This window comes from Exophiala xenobiotica (assembly GCF_000835505.1).
Source record: "Exophiala xenobiotica strain CBS 118157 unplaced genomic scaffold supercont1.4, whole genome shotgun sequence".
NCBI lineage: Eukaryota > Fungi > Ascomycota > Eurotiomycetes > Chaetothyriales > Herpotrichiellaceae > Exophiala > Exophiala xenobiotica.
In genome coordinates, this window is record NW_013562491.1 from 3,142,571 (window position 1) to 3,160,896 (window position 18,326).

The window sequence follows — 18,326 nt, forward strand, 5'->3', positions numbered from 1 at the left end:
AGTGACCGAGACGGCATAGCGCGGTTATGTGCGCCAAAAACAGGCAATGGCCATCCGCGGTCAGAATTTTGTTTTTGTCTCGTCTCTCTAGAGAATGCGACTTCGCGAGTACAAACATCCTTAAGGCTCCCACAAGAGTTCTCTTCTCTTCTCTTTGTTCTCTTTTCCATAGCTGAAAGGTTGGACATTTCTCCTGAGACACAATGGGCGACAAGCAACCCAAGAAGCAACCCCAGAGGCAACCTCCGAAAAGATCGACTCGCCAAAATGCAGGAGTAAGAGGACAGCAGAACCAGCAGGGAGCTCAAGCCCCCTCGACTTCGGGACAAGCTGCACCATCTTCTGGACCTGCCAACACAAACCAGCCACCTCGGGGCAGAGCCCAGCCTGCGAAGAGAAAGCGTGCTGCAACAACCAGCCCGGACCCACCTCCACAACCGACAAAGAGAGCCAGAACTGGCCGTGCAGCGCGAGCGCCACCAGCATCACAGGCACCAGAAGCATCACAGGCACCACAGGCACAGGATGTTGGGATAGCTCGAGCAGCTCCACCATGGGTGCAAGGTGTCTTGGGCAGACCACAGCCTGTCAGCCGACCCCAAGCATACCCTCCTAATGGACAGGCACCACCACCTCTACCTACGACCAGAGCTCAGCGAAACCAACGCATAGAAGCCCTCAGAAACCAGATCCGATTCCCCCGTGGGGGCGGACACTACGCCCTCAGCGAGCTCCTCACTTGGGCCAATTGGGACGTCAACCGTGCAGCCGCGGTCTACTGGGAGAGCCAAAATAATAACCAAGCAACGGGCCTCACTACACCAATATGGAATCGAGCAGCCGACAACGTCGAGCAAGAAAGATTGCGGCTCCTTCACGACATGCAACAAGGTCTCAGAAGTCGCCAACGACCACAGCTCCACACTTCAAATGCGAACATGGCCTTACTGCTTCAGCGGAACAACTGGGACTTGGATGAAACCTCGAGAGACATTGGGGCGCGCGGCTCGGACACGGCCAACGATGGCGCAGGTCAGACGAATAATCGCAGCGATCCCTTCGACGACCTTACCGAGCAGATCGCTCGCATGCGGACTCAACCAGATGGGGAGCCTAGCCGAGATCAGAGATTGGCAGAGTTCCTCACCATCACATCGACCAACAGCGTGGAAGCAGCTCGACGAGTACTGGAAAGACGGCGGTGGGATCTGGCACTGGCCATTGATGAATGGATCCAGCGTGGCGGACTTCAGGTCCAGGCCAACGACACTGTAATGCGATCATGGAACCCGAACAGACCTCGCAGAGTCATCAACGGCAGGTTCGAACACTACGATGACGAGGTGCCGCTGCCACAACACCCGGAACCCATGGTCCCAGGGACCGAGACACCAGCTGCAGCTCCGGATTTGCGAAATCCTCGTCGTGACGCAGATAACATGCCAGGACGCGACTATGACACCATGGAAGGCCGCACCGGCAGAAGAGGGTACGTCATCGACGAAGACCGCCGCCCCGCTGGAAGAGGTGCTCCCGACGAATCCAAGCTGCGCATCGAATACATCCGCAAGGGAGAGTATCACACCATCTACTTCGGCCGCCCGGGCGACAAACACGAGGACGAACCAAGGCAGAAGGACAGGCGGAACAGACACAACTACAGCTTCTCAGACAGTCCCGACCAGTCTCTGAACGAGTTCGACTGGAACAACTCCGCAGACATCACCAAGCTCAACAGATGGCGCACAGAGCGTTTCCGAGCAATCACCGGCGAAAAGGTCCGGGATGAAACCACTCCCTTCAACAAGTACGAGCTCGCCTGGCTCACGGAGCAGGAAGCCATGCGGATCGAGGAGAGGTTCTATGACTGGGCGTCACAGAACCGTTTTGACCCGAACGAAAGCTCGCCGGCGGCGTATGCCGACGCGAAGACCAAATTCGCAGACGGCACCAGCTTCCCTATTGCCCTCACCGCCGCCGAGAGAGAGTCGCTCGTGGAGCGCTTCAATGACACCTTCGCCGGCAGGCACACGTTCCTCAAGTGGATCGCACGTCGCAATCCGGCGGACACGAGGCCGGAGACCACTCTACCCGACGGCTCACAGCAGTTGCGGTACAATATCATGTGGGAGGCCAAGGTCAAGGACATGAGCCGCGTCGGTGTGGTGCCTCGTCCCCAGCGGACGGAGGAGATGATCAACCAACAGCGCAAGAGGATCAAGGCGCACTGCAAGCATTTTGGCTTGAGGTATGAGCACGGGAACGAGGGTGATGGTCTGGAGAGCGAGCCCGACTCGGATTTATAGGGGTGGGGGGGATAGCGGATGGGGAGGAGTAGGAGTAGCCAGATACACGTGCGCAGGTTCGCCATGCTTAATCAGAATGTTATTGTTTGCCCCCTTGCTTGAATTCCCGGTTCGCTCCCGTTGCAGACGACACCATGGCAACGGCGTACGTCGCCGGACTAATAGGGACCAACTCCCTTTCATAATGTAGCCTGTATTTGCCCTCTTCGGGACCTCTTTTGCTACTCAAATCACCTCTCTGTCGTAAGCCCACAGCACCGACTCGTCTAGAGGCTGTCTGAGATGGCGGCTCCCACAGATATATCGCTAGAGGGCGTTTGCTCTAGATATAGCATCGATCTCGGCTGTGAAAGGTATGATAGTGTTACTGGTAAGGGTATAATCCACTCGGAAAATCGGTGCTATACTACCCATGCATGCAGCGTGTATTCAAGTCACCCATCGAGACTCCCTTCATTCCGCTGCACTCCCTGCCGTTCGCCCACGCTATTCTATAGGCTGGTAAGGCTTTTCCATACGCTTACGACGTATACTGGGGAGCTACCATCGGTCTTGATGCCCCGGGTATACGGCCTGTATCTTCCCTGTTTTCAGGGAGCATCTGCTAAAGGGTAAAACAGGCATGCTTCTGGTCGTACTCCAGTCTCGTCAACGAGATAATAGTTCAGGACACCATTCCCAAGAATCGTCGCAGAACTGCTCCGCGGCTGGGTGGGGACCAAATCCATTGGGTCCAAGATCTTCGGGATCGTAGGGGGGTGGATCCCAATCTTTCATAGTGTCCTCCTGCATCTGACAATACTCTCCTAGTGCAGGAAACGGCGATGGTCCCTGCCGGCACAAAAAGCGTCGTATCTGAGGCACAAAGCCTTCCGAAATCGACTCATAGACATACCACGACTCATCAAAACGATTGGTGAAATTCCCCCGGAGTCGGACTCGCTTCAGATTGCATACATCGTGGATTCTTTGAAATACTGACACAACGGATCCTGTGCTGCTTGAGTATTTCTCGCCAACGATGGAAGCCGACAAAGTGGACGACACCGAATCCTTCTCGTTGGAGGTCCCCACAACCATGAGGTCTGCCAGCGTAAGATCCACTGGGGTGGAACTGTGCGCTTCCAAGAAATAGATGAACTTGTCCTCGTAAGTGATGAGGCCCCGCAGTGAAAGTCGCGTCAGTCGTGGAAAGCGACATTTGTAAAGGGATGCTCGGGACACACATTCATAGTATTTGCTGAGGATGTCGAAGGGAAATTCGTCAAAGTCGAGGGAGAGAGCTTCGAGGTTGGTACAGTGACCCAAAAAGTGCCCCATGGCTTGCAAAGTGTCTCGTGGGTCATTGCAGTTACTTAGCTCCGTGATGTAAAGGCCCAATGATAGCTCCTTCAGACGGCCGAGTCGTAAGGATGTGTCTGGTAAAGCGTTGACGTCGGCGAAAACGCCCCAGGACAGCGCTTCTCCTTGAAGCTTGTTGATGGACGAGCCGGCGGTGGCCTCGAAAAGAGACGCGAAAGGTCTTCCTTCGAAGAAACCTATGGCGGGCAGACCGGTACGTTGTTCTATGTATCCGTGTGGTGGTAGGAATGGGTCGTATTCATCTCGGATGGTAGCTATCGATTCCAAGTTGTTAAGCCTGCTTGTCAAGCGGGACAATTCTTCAATCTCGTCCAGCTCCAAGAAGGCTTCCTGGGCGTCAATTTCCTCCAAATAACATTCATACTGGTATACTTGCTCGTAGAAGTTATCCTCTTCTCCGTAGTAAGTGTCCGTTCCATACACGGCTTCGATAATACCAATATGATATACGAGCCGTCGCACATAACTCGCCAAATGTGGTTCTTGAGCAACCTGCAAAGCACGAGCAAAGCTTCGAGTATTGGGGCTGATATGCACGGTGCTGAACAGAATCGCGGTCGCTGCAAGCCCACGGCGGCTGTGGATGCTACGCAAGCATTTGAGGTCATTGCGGTCAAGGAGACTGGCAATAATGAGTTGAAGCTCGAACGGCAGAGCTGCCCATCCTTTGGTGTCAGTCATTGTGAAGACGTAGACTTAGTCAAACAGGTTGACAGAATCGCCGTTGAAAATCAACCACAAGACAAAGGTGAAGTCCACATCGTGTAGACCGCTCAAGTCAAATGACAATCACGTGATCTTTAAATGACTTCAATATAGCCACCATTTCGTATCTCAGTGTTGTCCATCCTCAATATTCTTGAGAGGCTTGTTCAAATAGCTGCATCACTGGCGAGATGAACGAGTCCAGTGTGTTCGAAGAGTTCTCGAAGCTGTATACCTTTACTACGATCGTATCGAACGATCGGCCGTGCTGAAAGTATGAATTGGCACCACCCTCCGGAACCAAAAGACCAGGGCGTTTGGCCAGAACATGCAACTCATTGACGAGATGTCACCGCCCTCGTAATACGCTGCACTGATGCTCGGCAGACGACCAGGCTGATGTACAGGTCGGGTCAAACTAAGAGGATATGGACAGATTTTCACCAGTGCAGTCGGGAAGGACCCTAGGGCAAGGGCTGGAAAGCATCTACCAACCCGATATCATTCTCGACATGGACCTGCTGGCCATTCTCGTTACACTTGAATGTCCCCGGCGTCTCCCTACGAAATGATGAAAGAGGGAGAGCCGCAGTTGGTATCGATTCTCCTTCCCCCTTGGTAATCCCATTGGCTTTCCCGCTCCTCCTCCTCCTCCTCGCAACGGCTGATTACGGCTATCTCAAAACTGGCAAAAGCAACATAAATCGAACAGACAATCCTCGCCAACACGCAATCTCTTGCATCGCAACGGGAGAAGGGCTTACGCCAACGCTTTCAGCTCTCAAAGAAGCCTGCGAGCTCTCTTTCACAACTCCACGAGGCCCACCTACGTATTTTCTCCAAGCCCGAGGCCTCAAGCATGGCCATGGTGGCCAGTCATGCTCTTCCAGTGTGCTTTGGGATAATCTCAACCATCGCACGACTGGCCTGATGTATTCAAGTCTTTATCTGTCTTTGTTTGGGGATCCACCACCTCCCTTTACGGACGATTCTCTTTGTCCGTCCTTCTCTCAATCGTCTACACTGGACCCGTTACCACACATACCACTGGCAGATATCAGAGAAACGCAAGTTGCCAGCCCTGCCGTTTGATACTATCTCTTTCCCATCTACCTCCGGGGCCAATTCTTGCAACCTCTCCAACATCTTCAATTTTCCTCACAACGAAGGCTCCGCGCACCCTGGAGTTCTTTCCAACCTCCACTATTGCACTATTTCGAAAATACTTGCTCTCCATGTTTCATTGTTTGACCAGCCGCGCCTCGACAATGGACACAAAGGAAACCGAGTCACGTGACGGGCCTGTCGCTTTGTGCGAGGCTGGACTTGAAAGGAGACACAGCCACTTGCTTCCTTTATTGCAAAACCGACGAAGGGGACGTTCGACTATGTCAACTCATATATATATACCCTTTATGCGAACCTCGCACCTCACTCGAAGCCTTCCCATCACACACAACGTGTTCGAACCTTTCTTCTCCCAACACACTACTCCAACCAACAACTCCTCTAAAAGCTCTACGGTCCTGGTGATCATCTATAGCTACAACCCAATACCACGTTACATTGGTAAGTGCCAACGCCCGCAACAATAAACCAGTCAAGTCGCCATTTCCACTAATTGAGAATCCTCGGTACAGAAAAAACAGTAATCAAAACACTGACAACTTCTTGCGAAAACATGGCTCCCAGAAAAGGCGGCAAAGCGTCCGGCACCAATAATCAATCCACTGCAGGCGGCAATGGGACTAACAGCGGGCAGGCCCGAACCACTCCTACACCGACCCAACAGCGAGACCGCATCGACGCTTTCCGACGAAGTCTATACCCCTATGTTGTCGACCGTCCCATCCTGGAATACTTCCTGAAAATCCACAACTGGGACATCGACGCCGCCGTGGCCGACTACACCGCGGTCCGAGCAAACCACCTCGCATTCGAGACTGGCGACGGTGACAGCAACGCCGGCGACGACACGGCCCGAGGCCTTTTCGACGCCTCGCGTGTCCGCTGGAACGCCAACGCCGAGCAAGAGCGTCGCGACGCTGCCTTGGCACTCCAACAATGGGTAAGGAACCGAAGCCAGCAGACCAGGACCATCAACCGCTCGGCAGCGAGTCTGTGGCTCACCCAGAATCATTGGGATTTCGACCTGGCTACCGCCAGCTTCCAGAAACTCACGGCCGACGGAGTCCTGCGCGAACTTGCTCGCCGCTTCGACCACATGCGAAAGAAGCTGCCGGCTGCTGCCAACAAGAAAGCCGCGGACATGGATGACGAAGACAAGAAGAACCAGGCGGCTAGGGATGAGAGACTGGCGGAATTTATAAATATAACCGGTCGACCCGATTGGTATTCCCTGTTGGTCTTCCTGGAAGAACGCCAGTTTGACCTGATCAGAGCCGTCTACGATTGGTATGTCGATGGCGTGCCCCCCTACACGGGCCAGCCACGGCGTAACAACGTCGCGATTGACGGGATGAGGATGGGCACCGACGGTAAGAGAATGGAGAAGCCAACACCAGAAGCTTGTGTACCACGAAAGGATCCTGGTGGTGACGATTCCGACTCTTCTTCTTGTTCTTCCTCCTCCTCCTTCTCCTCCTCCTCCTCCGGCTCCTCCAGCTCCGACAGCAATTGGGGCAGTGAGCGAGACACTTTTCTCCCCTCCGACTCTGATGATGACTCTGATGGCTCGTCTAAATCCTCGTCAACACCATCGTCCCCTTCCAGAGATCGTGCAGACGGGTTTATGATCGATGACTACCCAGACACTGCAAAGGCATCGGCGACCAATCCTCGGAGATTTATCATGGAGTACATTTCCAAAGGTAAGTACAACTTCAACATGTTCAAGAAAGAGACCGATTTCTACTGGCCCGAGCGTGGTGACCAAGCCCCTGGCCCGAACTCGAAGCGTACCCTTTTTGACTGGAAGAACCAGAAACATGTGACTTTGTTGAACTCCTGGTGGCGTCAAAACCAGGCGAGGGTCCTGAACGTCTCCAGGCGCGACAAATCTCAGAAATGGTCCGAAGAGGAACTTGCCCTCCTTTACGACTTGATGAAGGAACTCCTGGAGGAAGAGAAGAAGGCCCACCCAAACAAGACCGAAGCCGAGCTCCTTCCTCTGACAGTTTCCAACGACAAGAAGAAAGAATGGGCGACGCGAATGAACGACAAATTCGTGGGCAAGATTCTGCCAGGCTCCAAGGAACCACGAAAGCCGCGCGAGGCTTCTGCTCTCATGACTCAACGGGGTCGTACCAGAGCCATCGTTGATGACTTCAAGGTCCCCGAGGACAAACGCTATTTCGCTAGAATGGAGGCATCTACCAAGAGAAAGCAGGAAAAGGCTAAGAAACAGGTGGGGAGCCCCGAGGCTCGGTCGCTTTCAGGCGAAGAAGAGGAAGAAGAGCCGGATGTTACATTGGGCGGCAAGACAGACGGAGACTCCCCTGCAACGCCACCTGCGAGAAGCTCTCCGGTGCCTCGTCTGTCGAGGACCCCCGAACCACCTGCGAAAGGCTCTCCAGTGCGTCGCAAGTCGAAGTCTCCCGAACCATCTGCATCACCCATCGACACCGAAGGTCTCCAGGCGGCGGCCTTTTCATACTTCAATGACCATGTGGACACAACCGAGAGAGACTTGGACCAACTTGGGTTCAGACGCGGTCAACAACAATTCCCTGAAACTCTCCGAGACGCTTTGATCCAGGATGTGGAAGCAAACTATCGAGACGGCAGCATTGCTCCTGAGCTTCGAGATGCGATTCGTCAACTGATCCAGGAACAGTATCGAGCCATGGACAACGAACGGCGTGCCAGTCAAGCACCGTCTGTCGGCCCTGTCTCGAGCGCTGGTGTGAAGCGCACGCACGACGACTCTGTGGGAGAATCCGAGGACGGCGACGAAGGTCAGAAGAGACAGAAGCGCGATAGCTCTACGGCCGTCGATGAGCAGATGGAAGTCGGCAGCAGCATCAATGACGACGACGAGGAGAAGAAGCAGCACGGAGAGAAGCGCAAACGTCAGGACGGGACAGACTCTGACGACGATGAGGCGCGCAAGAAGCGCAAGGGTGAGTAAAACTCCGCATGAGGCTGCCTTGCTCAGGGTATATATCTGACAATGTTGATACCGAGAGCTGGTCTCACGGACGACAGCGTAGTATAGCCAGCAGGCAGTCTGTCTGGGTATCGAGGTCCTGGTAGATTCTGGGTAGTCTGGAATATGAACTCGTCTTCGAACTCATCCATTTGCGCTCATCGTTATCCACAGACCAACGCGGCCTTGGGGAGTTCGCCGGTAGTATTATGAGAAGACGGCTCATCCGGGCTGTCGTCACTTCGCTGAATCGGGTCTTGTTTCGTCTCCGCTGCTTCGCTTAAAGCTAGTTTAGCTTTTTCCTTCTTGCTGAGCTGAAGTGACCCCAGCTTGATAGCCTCTTCTGGTAACGGCCGCACGTAAGGCTGGCAGACCCACCAAGGTCTCTTGTACTTCAGTTCTGTTATCTGCTTGGGCGTCATGTCTTCCTCAGCAACAGGGTCTTCTTGTGAAGCCGGTGTTTCAGTTGTGGCTTGACTTGCTTCTCCATCAAGACCTTGCATAACTGCCAGCTCGACCATTGAGAGAACTCGCTCGAACCCTTCCATATCTCCGCACCTGGTCCGGCCCAATGCATCTCGGATGTCGGTGTGTACTGACACGATGGGTCTGAGCAGCTGGAAAAGATGCCCTTGCATCGGCTTCAGGTTTGGATCCGCCTTGGGCTTGTAGTCTCGTTTTCGTTTCTTGCTGTTGGATGTCTGGTTCTCTGATGACGTCGTATTCCTCTCCTGGAGGCATTCAAGCTTGTCGTCGCCGGGGATATAAAGCGGCGGACGCTCCGGAGGCGATCTACCGAGTGTGTATTTGTAGATAATATCCATGTACCGTCGAAAGACGGCGTCCAAGCGGTACCCACCTTTACCCTCAGGCCCGTACCAATATTCTCGGGGACTGTATTCTATCGGAGGTGCGGCAAAAATAGTTGGATCTGAGAGGTTTCCTTCGGCGCTCATGATGCCGTCGGCACCCGTGGCAGCTAGGCAAGCTTGGATATCGCCCGAATTGAGAATGTTGCCGTTGGCAAAGATGACGGTTTCAGCAGGCAAATTATCGCGTAGGTAGCGTATCATCGACCAGTCTGCAAGTCCGGTATTGTGCCCTTTTTGCTCGCGGCGTCGACCATGAACGGTCAGGATGCTAGCACCAGCTGATAATATCATCTTTGCGTAGTCGAGTGTCTTCTCTCTCGTTTCCAATATCCTCATCTTGGCAGTGACCGGCACTGACAGTTCATTGTGCAGCCTGTTGATCATTTTGTAGATGGTATCCCAATCCTCTTGCAGAAACGCTCCGTAATTACCACTTCGTGCAATGCCCTGAGGGCACCCCAAGTTCAAGTCCACCGCATCACAGTACGGGGCTACGTACTGCGCAGCTTCGAGCAGGTCGTCAGGCTTGTTTGCACAGAATTGTACAAAGAGCGGACGGTCGTGCTCTGGATTTCCGTCCAACCAAGCAGGCGAAGAAGACTTCTCTTTCGAAACTAAGCTGCTTCTTGTAGGTTGGAAGTGTTCGTCCCGGAATCTTGGGCTCTCTTTGAAGAGCCGCGCGTGGAGCATTGGCGAATATGCCAACAAGGATTTCGATCGCTCTTTATCTAGGTAGGATCGAGTAAGAAGTCTCCAGGCCTGGCAAACGAGTCAATATAGTTTGAGAACGGATCAGGAAGGAGGAACAGACGAACTCTGAGCGGTCGACCATAGGTGCGACAATCATTTTGGGACTCCCAATGCTTTCGTAAAAAGCTCTGCCAGTCAGCTTCATGCCAGGAGCCTGGCTCTGGCCGGCAGAAGTTGCCTGTGCCATGGGTAGTAGTAGTTGGCTTTGTAGTTGCTGGAGGGTCACTGGGAGTCTACTGGCGAGCCTGGACATAAGCCGCTGATTATGCCAGAGATTTCACGCCGGCATCATCTTGACGATTAGACCACATATGTATGCAAGAGAGTCTCAGGGATGAAGCTCAAAGATCTCGCAGGAGTCTCACGAGGACAAGAATGGCTTCAGACAAAAATATAGTTGAAAGTGCACTTCATTTAGGTGTGCTCTGCCGTATGTCTTATCGGCACGTGATGTGCTTCGGTAGAGTTGCCACGAGTTGCATCCATAAAAAACCCGAGTCAAAAGCCGGGACGGGGACAGGGGATGGGGCCTAAGGGTCTCGAGAGCATCACAGGCATGCAAGTCACAGACTATTTGTGAAAGACATACAATTCCAGACTGCAAGGCACGATTCGAATTTAGCTTGGAATTAAGAATCACCATCTATTTCGGCCCTTCGATGAGGACTTTAATGGCCTTTCCATTCTTCACATCCTCAAACGCCTGTTCCGCGTCGTCAAAGCTGACCTTCCTGCTGATCAACTTCTTCACATCAACCTTGCCGCTGCTGACCAATTCCACAGCCGTCTGGTAATCACCCGAACCGTACCTAAAACTTCCTTTCACGGTGAGCTCCTTTGTACATGCAGCCATGATCGGGAACGTGATTTCGTCTCGACCCATTCCGCCTTGGACGTAACTGCCGCCTACCCGGAGGGCGTGAATTGCAGTTTGTACACTGGGCTCAGCGCCGCTAGCATCGATAGCGACGTCGGCGCCTCTCCCAAGGTCGTGCTCGCTGATCAATCTTTGCGCGTTCTCAGCCGCCGATACTTTCGAGGGCTCAAAAGAGGAATCCGCAGCGTATGACTTGGCAAATTCCAGTCTTTCCCGGTTGATGTCCACCGCGACCACCTTTGCTGCACCAAATGCTTTTGCCACCGCACAGCACAGCAGGCCGACGGGACCAGCACCGAAGACGACGCAACTATCTCCCTGTTTCAGTCCCGACTGCTTGGTGATGTGCACAGCCACCGACAGAGGCTCCATCAAGGCACCCTCTTCTAGACTCATGCTTTCGGGAAGCTTGTAGCAGAAATCCTCGGGCAGAACGTAGTATTTTGCTAGGGTCCCGTCATATGGGGGAGTGGCTGCAAATGCCATGTCAAAGCATAGATTGTATTTGCCTTCTTTGCATCGTACGCAACGCCTGCAAGGGATGCCAGGTTCCATTGCAACGCGGTCACCCTTTTTCAGGCTCTTGACTCCTGATCCGACCTCTGCAACTGTTCCCGCGGACTCATGACCCAGGACCATCGGCTCCTTCACCACAAAGTGTCCTATCCTGCCATGTTGCCAATAGTGCACATCTGAGCCGCAGATGCCTGTGCAGTTGACTTGCAGGAGAACATCGTAGGGGCCGGTGAGCTTGGGGATCGGTCGCTCTTCGAAGAGGACATCTTTGACGCCTCGAAGGACGAAAGAGTTGTTTTCCTACACCAGGTCAGTAGGTGTTGTACGAGGTCCAGGGAGGATACCGACTCTTGCTTTCGTTTCGGTCGCCATTGTTCTGGGGGTATCAGGATCTTAAGAGTGAGGGGTAGTGCGCGGAGGAAGACACAATATTATAACATCAAGTGTTTGTTCTTTTTGCGCTGCTATTCAATCACCTACTGAGCAAAGACTATTGACCGGCGGACCGCTTTCCTCTGCTGGCAACGTCAAGGTGTCTGGAGGACGATGGGCCATTGTGTTTGAATTGCGCCCACCAAATGATTTCATCGTGACCACCGGAACAAACATTGAAAGTAGCATGGCGGCCTTTTAGCCTAATAACGAGAAAATGGATTCAATGGTGGGATGTGCCGTGGATGTGTCCACCTAGCGAGCTAGGTGCTGAGGTGCCTGCGGGGTCGCTTAAAAGACTTGGTGCTCGGGGGGAATAGGCGCTTCACGCGGCTGCGCTCGGTATATATAAGTCCGCTAAATACACCGCAGGAAAGCACATACAGCTCAAATCAATGGCCGACTTCCAGCTGCACAATCTTGTCACAGTTGAGTATTCCAAGGGGATCAAATGCTTGCTTGAGCTACATTTTCGAGTCAGCACTTGTCGACGTCGAGGATGAGATGGAAGAATGACTTACCTTGCGCATGGCGTCGACGGTATCTTCGCCAAGTTCTTCACGAATGTATTCTCGCTTCTTCAAGCCAACCCCATGCTCTCCAGTGACAGTGCCGTCCATGGCGATGGCTCGTTTGATCATGCGATGCACGACATCCTCTGCCGTTTGCTTTTCGCGATCGTTGTACAGTAATATGGCTATGCGTTGTTAGTCCATACGGAGAGGTCTATCCCAGGTAGACCTACTGTGGAAATTTCCATCACCAACATGACCACAAATCCCTCCTATGAGTCCGCTTCTGGCAACGTCGTCTCGAGTTTCTGAGATGATGTCAGCTAGCCTGCTTATAGGCACAGCCTGTATACTGTTAGCAGTGCCTGCGAAACTATTGTTTGACATGTCACATACCACATCAGTAGTCCACACATGGTCGCTGTCGTCTCTTTTCATGGCCATGACACTCCAAAGGGCCTCCTTCCGGGCACTCCAGAGTTCGGCGGCTTCATCATCGTTCTTTGCAAATTCGAAGGTCTTGTTTTGTGTGCTTTTGGCCAGACTTCGTACCAGGTTGATCTGCTCTTTGATACCTTGAGGTGTTCCAGCAAACTTGAAAAACAGGGTCGGTGCCTCCTGCCATTGCTTTGATGTCATACCGCTTTTGTTGATGCACTTCATCTGGACATCGTCGAGGATCTCCATACCAGCAAGCAAGATACCCTCGCCAACCACTTTTGCCACACATTCAGCGGCTGCATGAATTGTTGGAAATGTTGCCACAGCGACAGACTGGCTTTTGGGAAGGACAGTGACTTTTAAGGTGGCTTCTGTGACAATGCCCAGAGTGCCTTCGCTGCCAATGAACATTTGAGTCAGGTTATAACCAGCACTGGATTTTCGTGGTCGACGTCTCGTCTTGATGATTGTCCCGTCAGCGAGTACCACTGTCAGTGAAACCACCCACTCGCGCATTGTACCATATCTGTAGGCGTTTGTTCCCGAACAGCCCGTTCCAACCATGCCTCCAATCTTGGCACCTGGACCTGGATCTGGAGGGAAGAACATGCCGGACTCGTGGAGGTATTCATTCAAGTCTTCCCATCCAAGGGCTGGCTGCACAATAATATCGAGGTCATCGGGATGGAATTGTAGAATCTTGTCCATTCTGCTCATGTCGATACATATGCCGCCTCTTGTGGGTGCGAAATGTCCTTCGAGGCTGGTCCCACCGGAGAGCGCGGTGACCGGGATGTGTCGCTTGTGGCATACTTGCATGACCTTGGACACTTCTTCGGTGGTAGCAGGGTAGACGATTGCGAACGGTCTCTCTTCAGGCTTGGTGGTGTAGGAGGACCATTCCGAACCGGAGTGTGCTTGCAGATCATCTGGTATAGTTGAAACATTCTCTTTCCCGACAATTTGAGCAAAGTCGACCCAAGCTGCTTGTAAGACGGAGGTTCGAGTGTCAAGCTGAGGAGGATGCGCTCGAGACAAAGGAGTGGTGGACGTGACGTCTAGTGCTTTCTCGCCCTTGGTGCCTAGCCAGTATGCAGCACCTGCCACAGACAGAATGACTATGCCTGTCAGCAGGAATCATTTCTTCCCGTTGAAAGTACTTACCGAGACTCAGAGCCAACGTCCTAGGCTCTCTTCTGCGTTGACCAGAAGCTTTAATATATTGCGTCTGCTCTTCTCTTTCTCGTTTCAGTCGATCCGCTGTGCTTTCATATAGCTGGCCTCGAAAGGACCGGCTCTCTTTGCCTTGCTCCTCGCGCCTTTGCGGGGAAGTGTGGAATGTCCTTGCGCCGGGTGCGCATCGTAGGATTGGGGAATGGCATTGCTTCGTTTGCTCAATACATCGCAGGTATGAGGTGGCCGGGCGGCCAAGTTGTAGAATATGCTTCATGGTGTCTGAACGGTCCTACGACGCGATCATCTCTGCCTTCGCTTCTTCTCAATCGCGAGGGCGGAACAAAGGATTGATCTATGACAATGAACGGTGTCTGCGAAGTTGCAGGCGCATTGAGTGCCCGGTAGGATGCTGAGGATGCCGGCATCAAGTGCGGAGAGAGGGAATAAAATGACGACTTATTGCCGAAGTTTTAAGCGATGTCAAAAGTCCAAGACCTGTGCACGAAGGAGAAGGCCGAATCTTCTCTAACTATTCTTCTTCTGTCCTCGCATCTCATCTGTCCGCCTACCAAGTTTCTGATGTCGTATTGGAATATGTAGATCCCATTGGTGTCTTCATGGAAGTGTTGCTGACCCCAGTACGAACACTCCGGGGTGATCGCCGGCCTCGAGATCATGTCGGTCAGTGTCACCTCAGCAAGCTCCATCGACCGCGCTGCATTCCATCACTGTCGCTCTTGATTGCAACAATTTTATGGTGACTACGGCTTGTTCATCGTCCGATATCGAATCATCAATCGCAATAGCCTATCCAATACGTGGGCTTGTTGATCTCATGGTCATGGACGGTAAGGAATCTAAGCTGAACACTAGCAAGCCTAAAGCGACAGTGCGCTAATGCTGTTGGCAATTCACGAGGTAAGGCACAGCGATAAGGTCGTTTATTTGTATCATTGGCGGCTGTCATGTCGGCCATCATCATCATGGCTCCTGACGAGTTGACAATGCTTCAAAAGTGCGCAATGGAGTGATCTTGGGCAAAGACAAGGAGCGGGCTTCTACTTCCAGTTTCGTTCATGATGGTTCCGTTGTATTTCTTTCACCATGTCCTCTCAGCCCATGATCAAAAGACCGACTTGCCCGATTTCCCACATCCTCATGTCAGCATTTGGGCATTGGCCTGGGCGGCTTGACGCTTTCACAGTGTTTACGGAAGCAGGGTGTCCCATTTGACATATACGACCGGGACGACAGCCTGTATGCTTGTTTCTTGCTCGCGCTCCTGTGCTGATCACATAGTATGCTTGATGATCTGACTCGGTCCCTTCCCAACGACTTGCCTTCCCTTGATATAAGGGATCATTTGCGACCACTGGATTTGCCAGCACACCTTTGCTTTTGCGGAGGACCAAAGAAAGTCTACGTTCAGAGCGATACCCAAGGAAATATCATTCGAGCGAATCGATCGAGGCCGAGAAGTTTGTTATGGTAGACGTGCTGGCTGCATTAAATGGTGGAGACACCAAGCCAGCTAAAGGCTTATCGAGCAAAGGCTTGCCAGGGGAGCTGAGGCTGTCTGGACGTCGCTTGCTGCCACTGGTCAAATCCATGGTCAAAACAGGGTAGAATCATCCTCTGGGGCCAGCCTGTGAAAGTTGTCGAATACTGAAGAAAGACCTGATGGTGAAGCGGCCCCCATATATGTCGATTCTGTACTTTTGCCGAAGCAGGGACGGTGGATGCAGCCTGCCATCGACTTCAGCTGATATACCCTTGTTCCTGGAGGACTATCGTATGACGTTGTGCCATATTGACTGGTCATCCATGCAGCTCAGTTCACGCAACTTTACCTCCTCAGTCTGCCTGACCATCACAAGGGCATGAGAATGTGGCTGGAGCAGGAGACTCTCCGTCCAGTCAACGCCTTCCGTCCTAGTCGTGGCTGTGTGATAACTGCCAACACAGCCACAATTCATTCACGCCTTTCCAATCTAACACTAGGTGAGTGGCCTGAATCAGCGATGCCTAATTTCCATCTTTCCACAGCGTGGAAGTTATAAAGCCTTTGTCTCTTTGAGGTGGCAACCTGCGGACTGCCTCGAGCTGCGCAGAAGCTTCGTCTGAAGTAGTCGCAAACGATATTACTTGGCAATATGTCGAACCAAGGCTACTACAATGATCAACGTCCCAGCGACTATGGCTACGGAGGGAACAGTGGAGAAGATAATCAGCAGCAGCAATGGCAACAGCAATCTGGACCACCGCCGGGTTACGACAACCAGTCTTACGATCAAAGCTACGAGCAAACCAGGCCATATGATCACAATCGCCCACTGACCCAAGACTACCGGCAGGGCTATGAGCATTCCCCCCAACCTTCATATCAGCAGCCATACAATCAATATCCAGACCAATATAGCTCCCCTCCGCCCCCGCCTGATCAGCAGCATCAGCCTTACCCTCCGCAGACCCAAGGCTATGGCTATGACTACGATCAAGGTCCGACCCAGCGAGGGCACTCACCATACCCACCTCAGCCCGGCCATCAATCTCAGTATGAAGGCTACACTGCTCCTCCAGGCCCTCCACCTTCCCATACTGCTCCTTACCCTCCACAGCCCGCCCCGGGAGTCCCCTTGGATCCGAATGAGCCCAACTCTCAAGATCGCGGCCTGATGGGTGCCCTCGCTGGCGGCGCTCTCGGGGGTTACGGCGGCCACAAAGTTAATCATGGCTTCTTAGGCGCTATCGGTGGCGCGATCACCGGCTCCATGGCCGAGGATGCCTACAAGAAGCACAAGAAAGAAAAGAAGAAACTGCAACGTCCACCTGGTCTTCGTCGCAACTCGTCATCCTCGTCGTCCTCATCAAGCAGCAGTTCCTCGGACGATGAGAAGAAAAAGAAGAAGAAGCATGGCTGGGCAGGACCCGCCGCGGCCGCGGGTGCCGGTGCTTACGGAATGCATCAGTACCAACAACACCAGCAACAACCACATCCACAACCACAACCACCACGAGGGCCGGCGCCCATGCGCGGCAATTTCTCCGCTTCTGCCAACAGCATCACCCTTGACCGGGACTATGACCTGATCGCCTCGTGCGCCAATGTCCACGGTCAGCACCAGTTGTCATCTCTGTCGCTGAATAACTGTCTGTCCAACCAGCATGGACACTTTGCTTGGGTTCGAGGTGGCAATTTCGGTGCCAGTGCAAGGAATGTGAGACTCGTCGAGAATGGCAGGGTGCTGGAAGCCGAACTTGGGACCGGTGGTGGTGGCTGGAACAGAGACCACATCAGACTGGATGAGCGCATCAGCAACAATGACGGCGAATTGATCTTCTTGGATCACTGAGCCTGATAGTATCATCAGGGTACTCCTTCCTGCAGTCAGACGCTGAGATGGACTTACCATTAATCAGGGATCACGGATTAATGGTGCTAGTAACATCCATGGATGGTATTCGTAGTTCTCGGCTCCTACCACTAGGAGGTCATCGCTTATACTCTTGAACACTTGTCAATGGCAAGCTGCTTGAGCCAATGGTGTGCGCCGGGCAGCAAACCCTCGGTAAGGTGGCGCCAGTGCTTCACAGACCCAAGCCAAGAAGATATCACGTCCGATCATCCATACAGGTATGCAGACGGCTGCAGGGGGGTACTAGTATCACTCTTAATGCACTACTCCGCAGGTACAATGCGAATGAGAGTCCACCACGTACCAGGTGTCCTGCGGGGGGGTTCAGTTCATGCAAGTGATTCCATTAAGCTCAATCCTATGAACGTCAACGGCCGCAGAAGTACAAAGAAACTATGGAGTCCGCTTTGACCGCAGCAATGAAAGGAAGTAAAGGAAATGTACAGTACCCCGGTGCCCGTGTGCCTCGTTTCCAAAATATATGACAGGGGAAGCAGCAAATATCACGTTTATCAACGATACTGGTCGACCCTACACATTTCCCTATAGCAGTTGTCAGACATGGCCGGTGTGTTTCTGTTTCTGTTTTCAAACTTTTCCCACATCACCTTCGAAATCTTTGCCTCCCACCTCCGTACTCCAAGTTAGAAGCTGATAACTTTTTGCCCCCTCTAAAGGGCATGGAGGCCCTAATAGCCGCGGCTTGTAGGCGAACTGTAGCCCATCTCCGTCAAAGTCCATTTGATTTATCAGGGCCAGGCGGTAGAATTATCCTCCCAAGAGTATGGGAGGCAACTTTGCAGCCCGAGTGGACGGTCACGATCCACTTTGACCCGCCGGGATCGCCAGGACC

At 52.9% G+C, this 18,326-nt stretch overlaps 7 protein-coding genes across 7 annotated transcripts; 3 read left to right on the forward strand and 4 right to left on the reverse strand.

Annotated features, from left to right (window-relative positions):
* Positions 1–94: 94 nt before the first annotated feature.
* On the forward strand, positions 95–2,306 carry PV05_07350 (uncharacterized protein; the record flags this gene model as incomplete). The annotated part of the gene is made up of 1 exon (XM_013460164.1): positions 95–2,306. Exon 1 carries the CDS (start codon positions 204–206, stop codon positions 2,304–2,306), a length of 2,103 nt encoding a protein of 700 aa, XP_013315618.1. The 5' UTR covers positions 95–203.
* A 508-nt stretch (positions 2,307–2,814) lies between these two features.
* PV05_07351 (uncharacterized protein) lies at positions 2,815–4,349 on the reverse strand (the record flags this gene model as incomplete). The annotated part of the gene is made up of 1 exon (XM_013460165.1): positions 2,815–4,349. The coding sequence occupies one exon, from the start codon at positions 4,347–4,349 to the stop codon at positions 2,955–2,957; it is 1,395 nt and encodes a 464-aa protein (XP_013315619.1). The 3' UTR covers positions 2,815–2,954.
* A 1,404-nt stretch (positions 4,350–5,753) lies between these two features.
* PV05_07352 (uncharacterized protein) lies at positions 5,754–10,456 on the reverse strand. The gene is made up of 2 exons (XM_013460166.1): positions 10,169–10,456; positions 5,754–10,112 (listed from the first exon to the last, which is right to left on the reverse strand). Exon 2 carries the CDS (start codon positions 10,041–10,043, stop codon positions 8,646–8,648), a length of 1,398 nt encoding a protein of 465 aa, XP_013315620.1. The 5' UTR covers positions 10,044–10,112; positions 10,169–10,456; the 3' UTR covers positions 5,754–8,645.
* Positions 6,678–8,505, forward strand: PV05_07353 (uncharacterized protein). The gene is made up of 2 exons (XM_013460167.1): positions 6,678–7,204; positions 7,318–8,505. The coding sequence occupies exons 1-2, from the start codon at positions 7,133–7,135 to the stop codon at positions 8,461–8,463; spliced, it is 1,218 nt and encodes a 405-aa protein (XP_013315621.1). The 5' UTR covers positions 6,678–7,132; the 3' UTR covers positions 8,464–8,505.
* Positions 10,457–10,746: 290 nt separating the features above from the next.
* PV05_07354 (D-xylulose reductase A) lies at positions 10,747–11,868 on the reverse strand (the record flags this gene model as incomplete). The annotated part of the gene is made up of 2 exons (XM_013460168.1): positions 10,747–11,796; positions 11,845–11,868. The coding sequence occupies 2 exons, from the start codon at positions 11,866–11,868 to the stop codon at positions 10,747–10,749; spliced, it is 1,074 nt and encodes a 357-aa protein (XP_013315622.1).
* A 452-nt stretch (positions 11,869–12,320) lies between these two features.
* On the reverse strand, positions 12,321–14,331 carry PV05_07355 (glycolate oxidase, subunit GlcD; the record flags this gene model as incomplete). Its single annotated transcript, XM_013460169.1, has 5 exons — positions 12,321–12,392; positions 12,450–12,625; positions 12,674–12,785; positions 12,837–13,999; positions 14,046–14,331. The coding sequence occupies 5 exons, from the start codon at positions 14,329–14,331 to the stop codon at positions 12,321–12,323; spliced, it is 1,809 nt and encodes a 602-aa protein (XP_013315623.1).
* A 1,524-nt stretch (positions 14,332–15,855) lies between these two features.
* PV05_07356 (uncharacterized protein) lies at positions 15,856–17,957 on the forward strand. The gene has a single exon (XM_013460170.1). The coding sequence runs from the start codon at positions 16,211–16,213 to the stop codon at positions 17,408–17,410; it is 1,200 nt and encodes a 399-aa protein (XP_013315624.1). The 5' UTR covers positions 15,856–16,210; the 3' UTR covers positions 17,411–17,957.
* Positions 17,958–18,326: the final 369 nt, after the last annotated feature.

Excerpts from the sequence above, each read along its gene's own strand:
- PV05_07353 (XM_013460167.1), top strand. The coding sequence starts at position 7,133 with ATGACTACCCAGACACTGCAAAGGCATCGGCGACCAATCCTCGGAGAT. Across the intron at positions 7,205-7,317 it reads CATGGAGTACATTTCCAAAG|AAACATGTGACTTTGTTGAA; the intron begins GTAAGTACAACT and ends TGGAAGAACCAG.
- PV05_07352 (XM_013460166.1), bottom strand. The coding sequence starts at position 10,043 with ATGCTCCACGCGCGGCTCTTCAAAGAGAGCCCAAGATTCCGGGACGAA.
- PV05_07356 (XM_013460170.1), top strand. The coding sequence starts at position 16,211 with ATGTCGAACCAAGGCTACTACAATGATCAACGTCCCAGCGACTATGGC.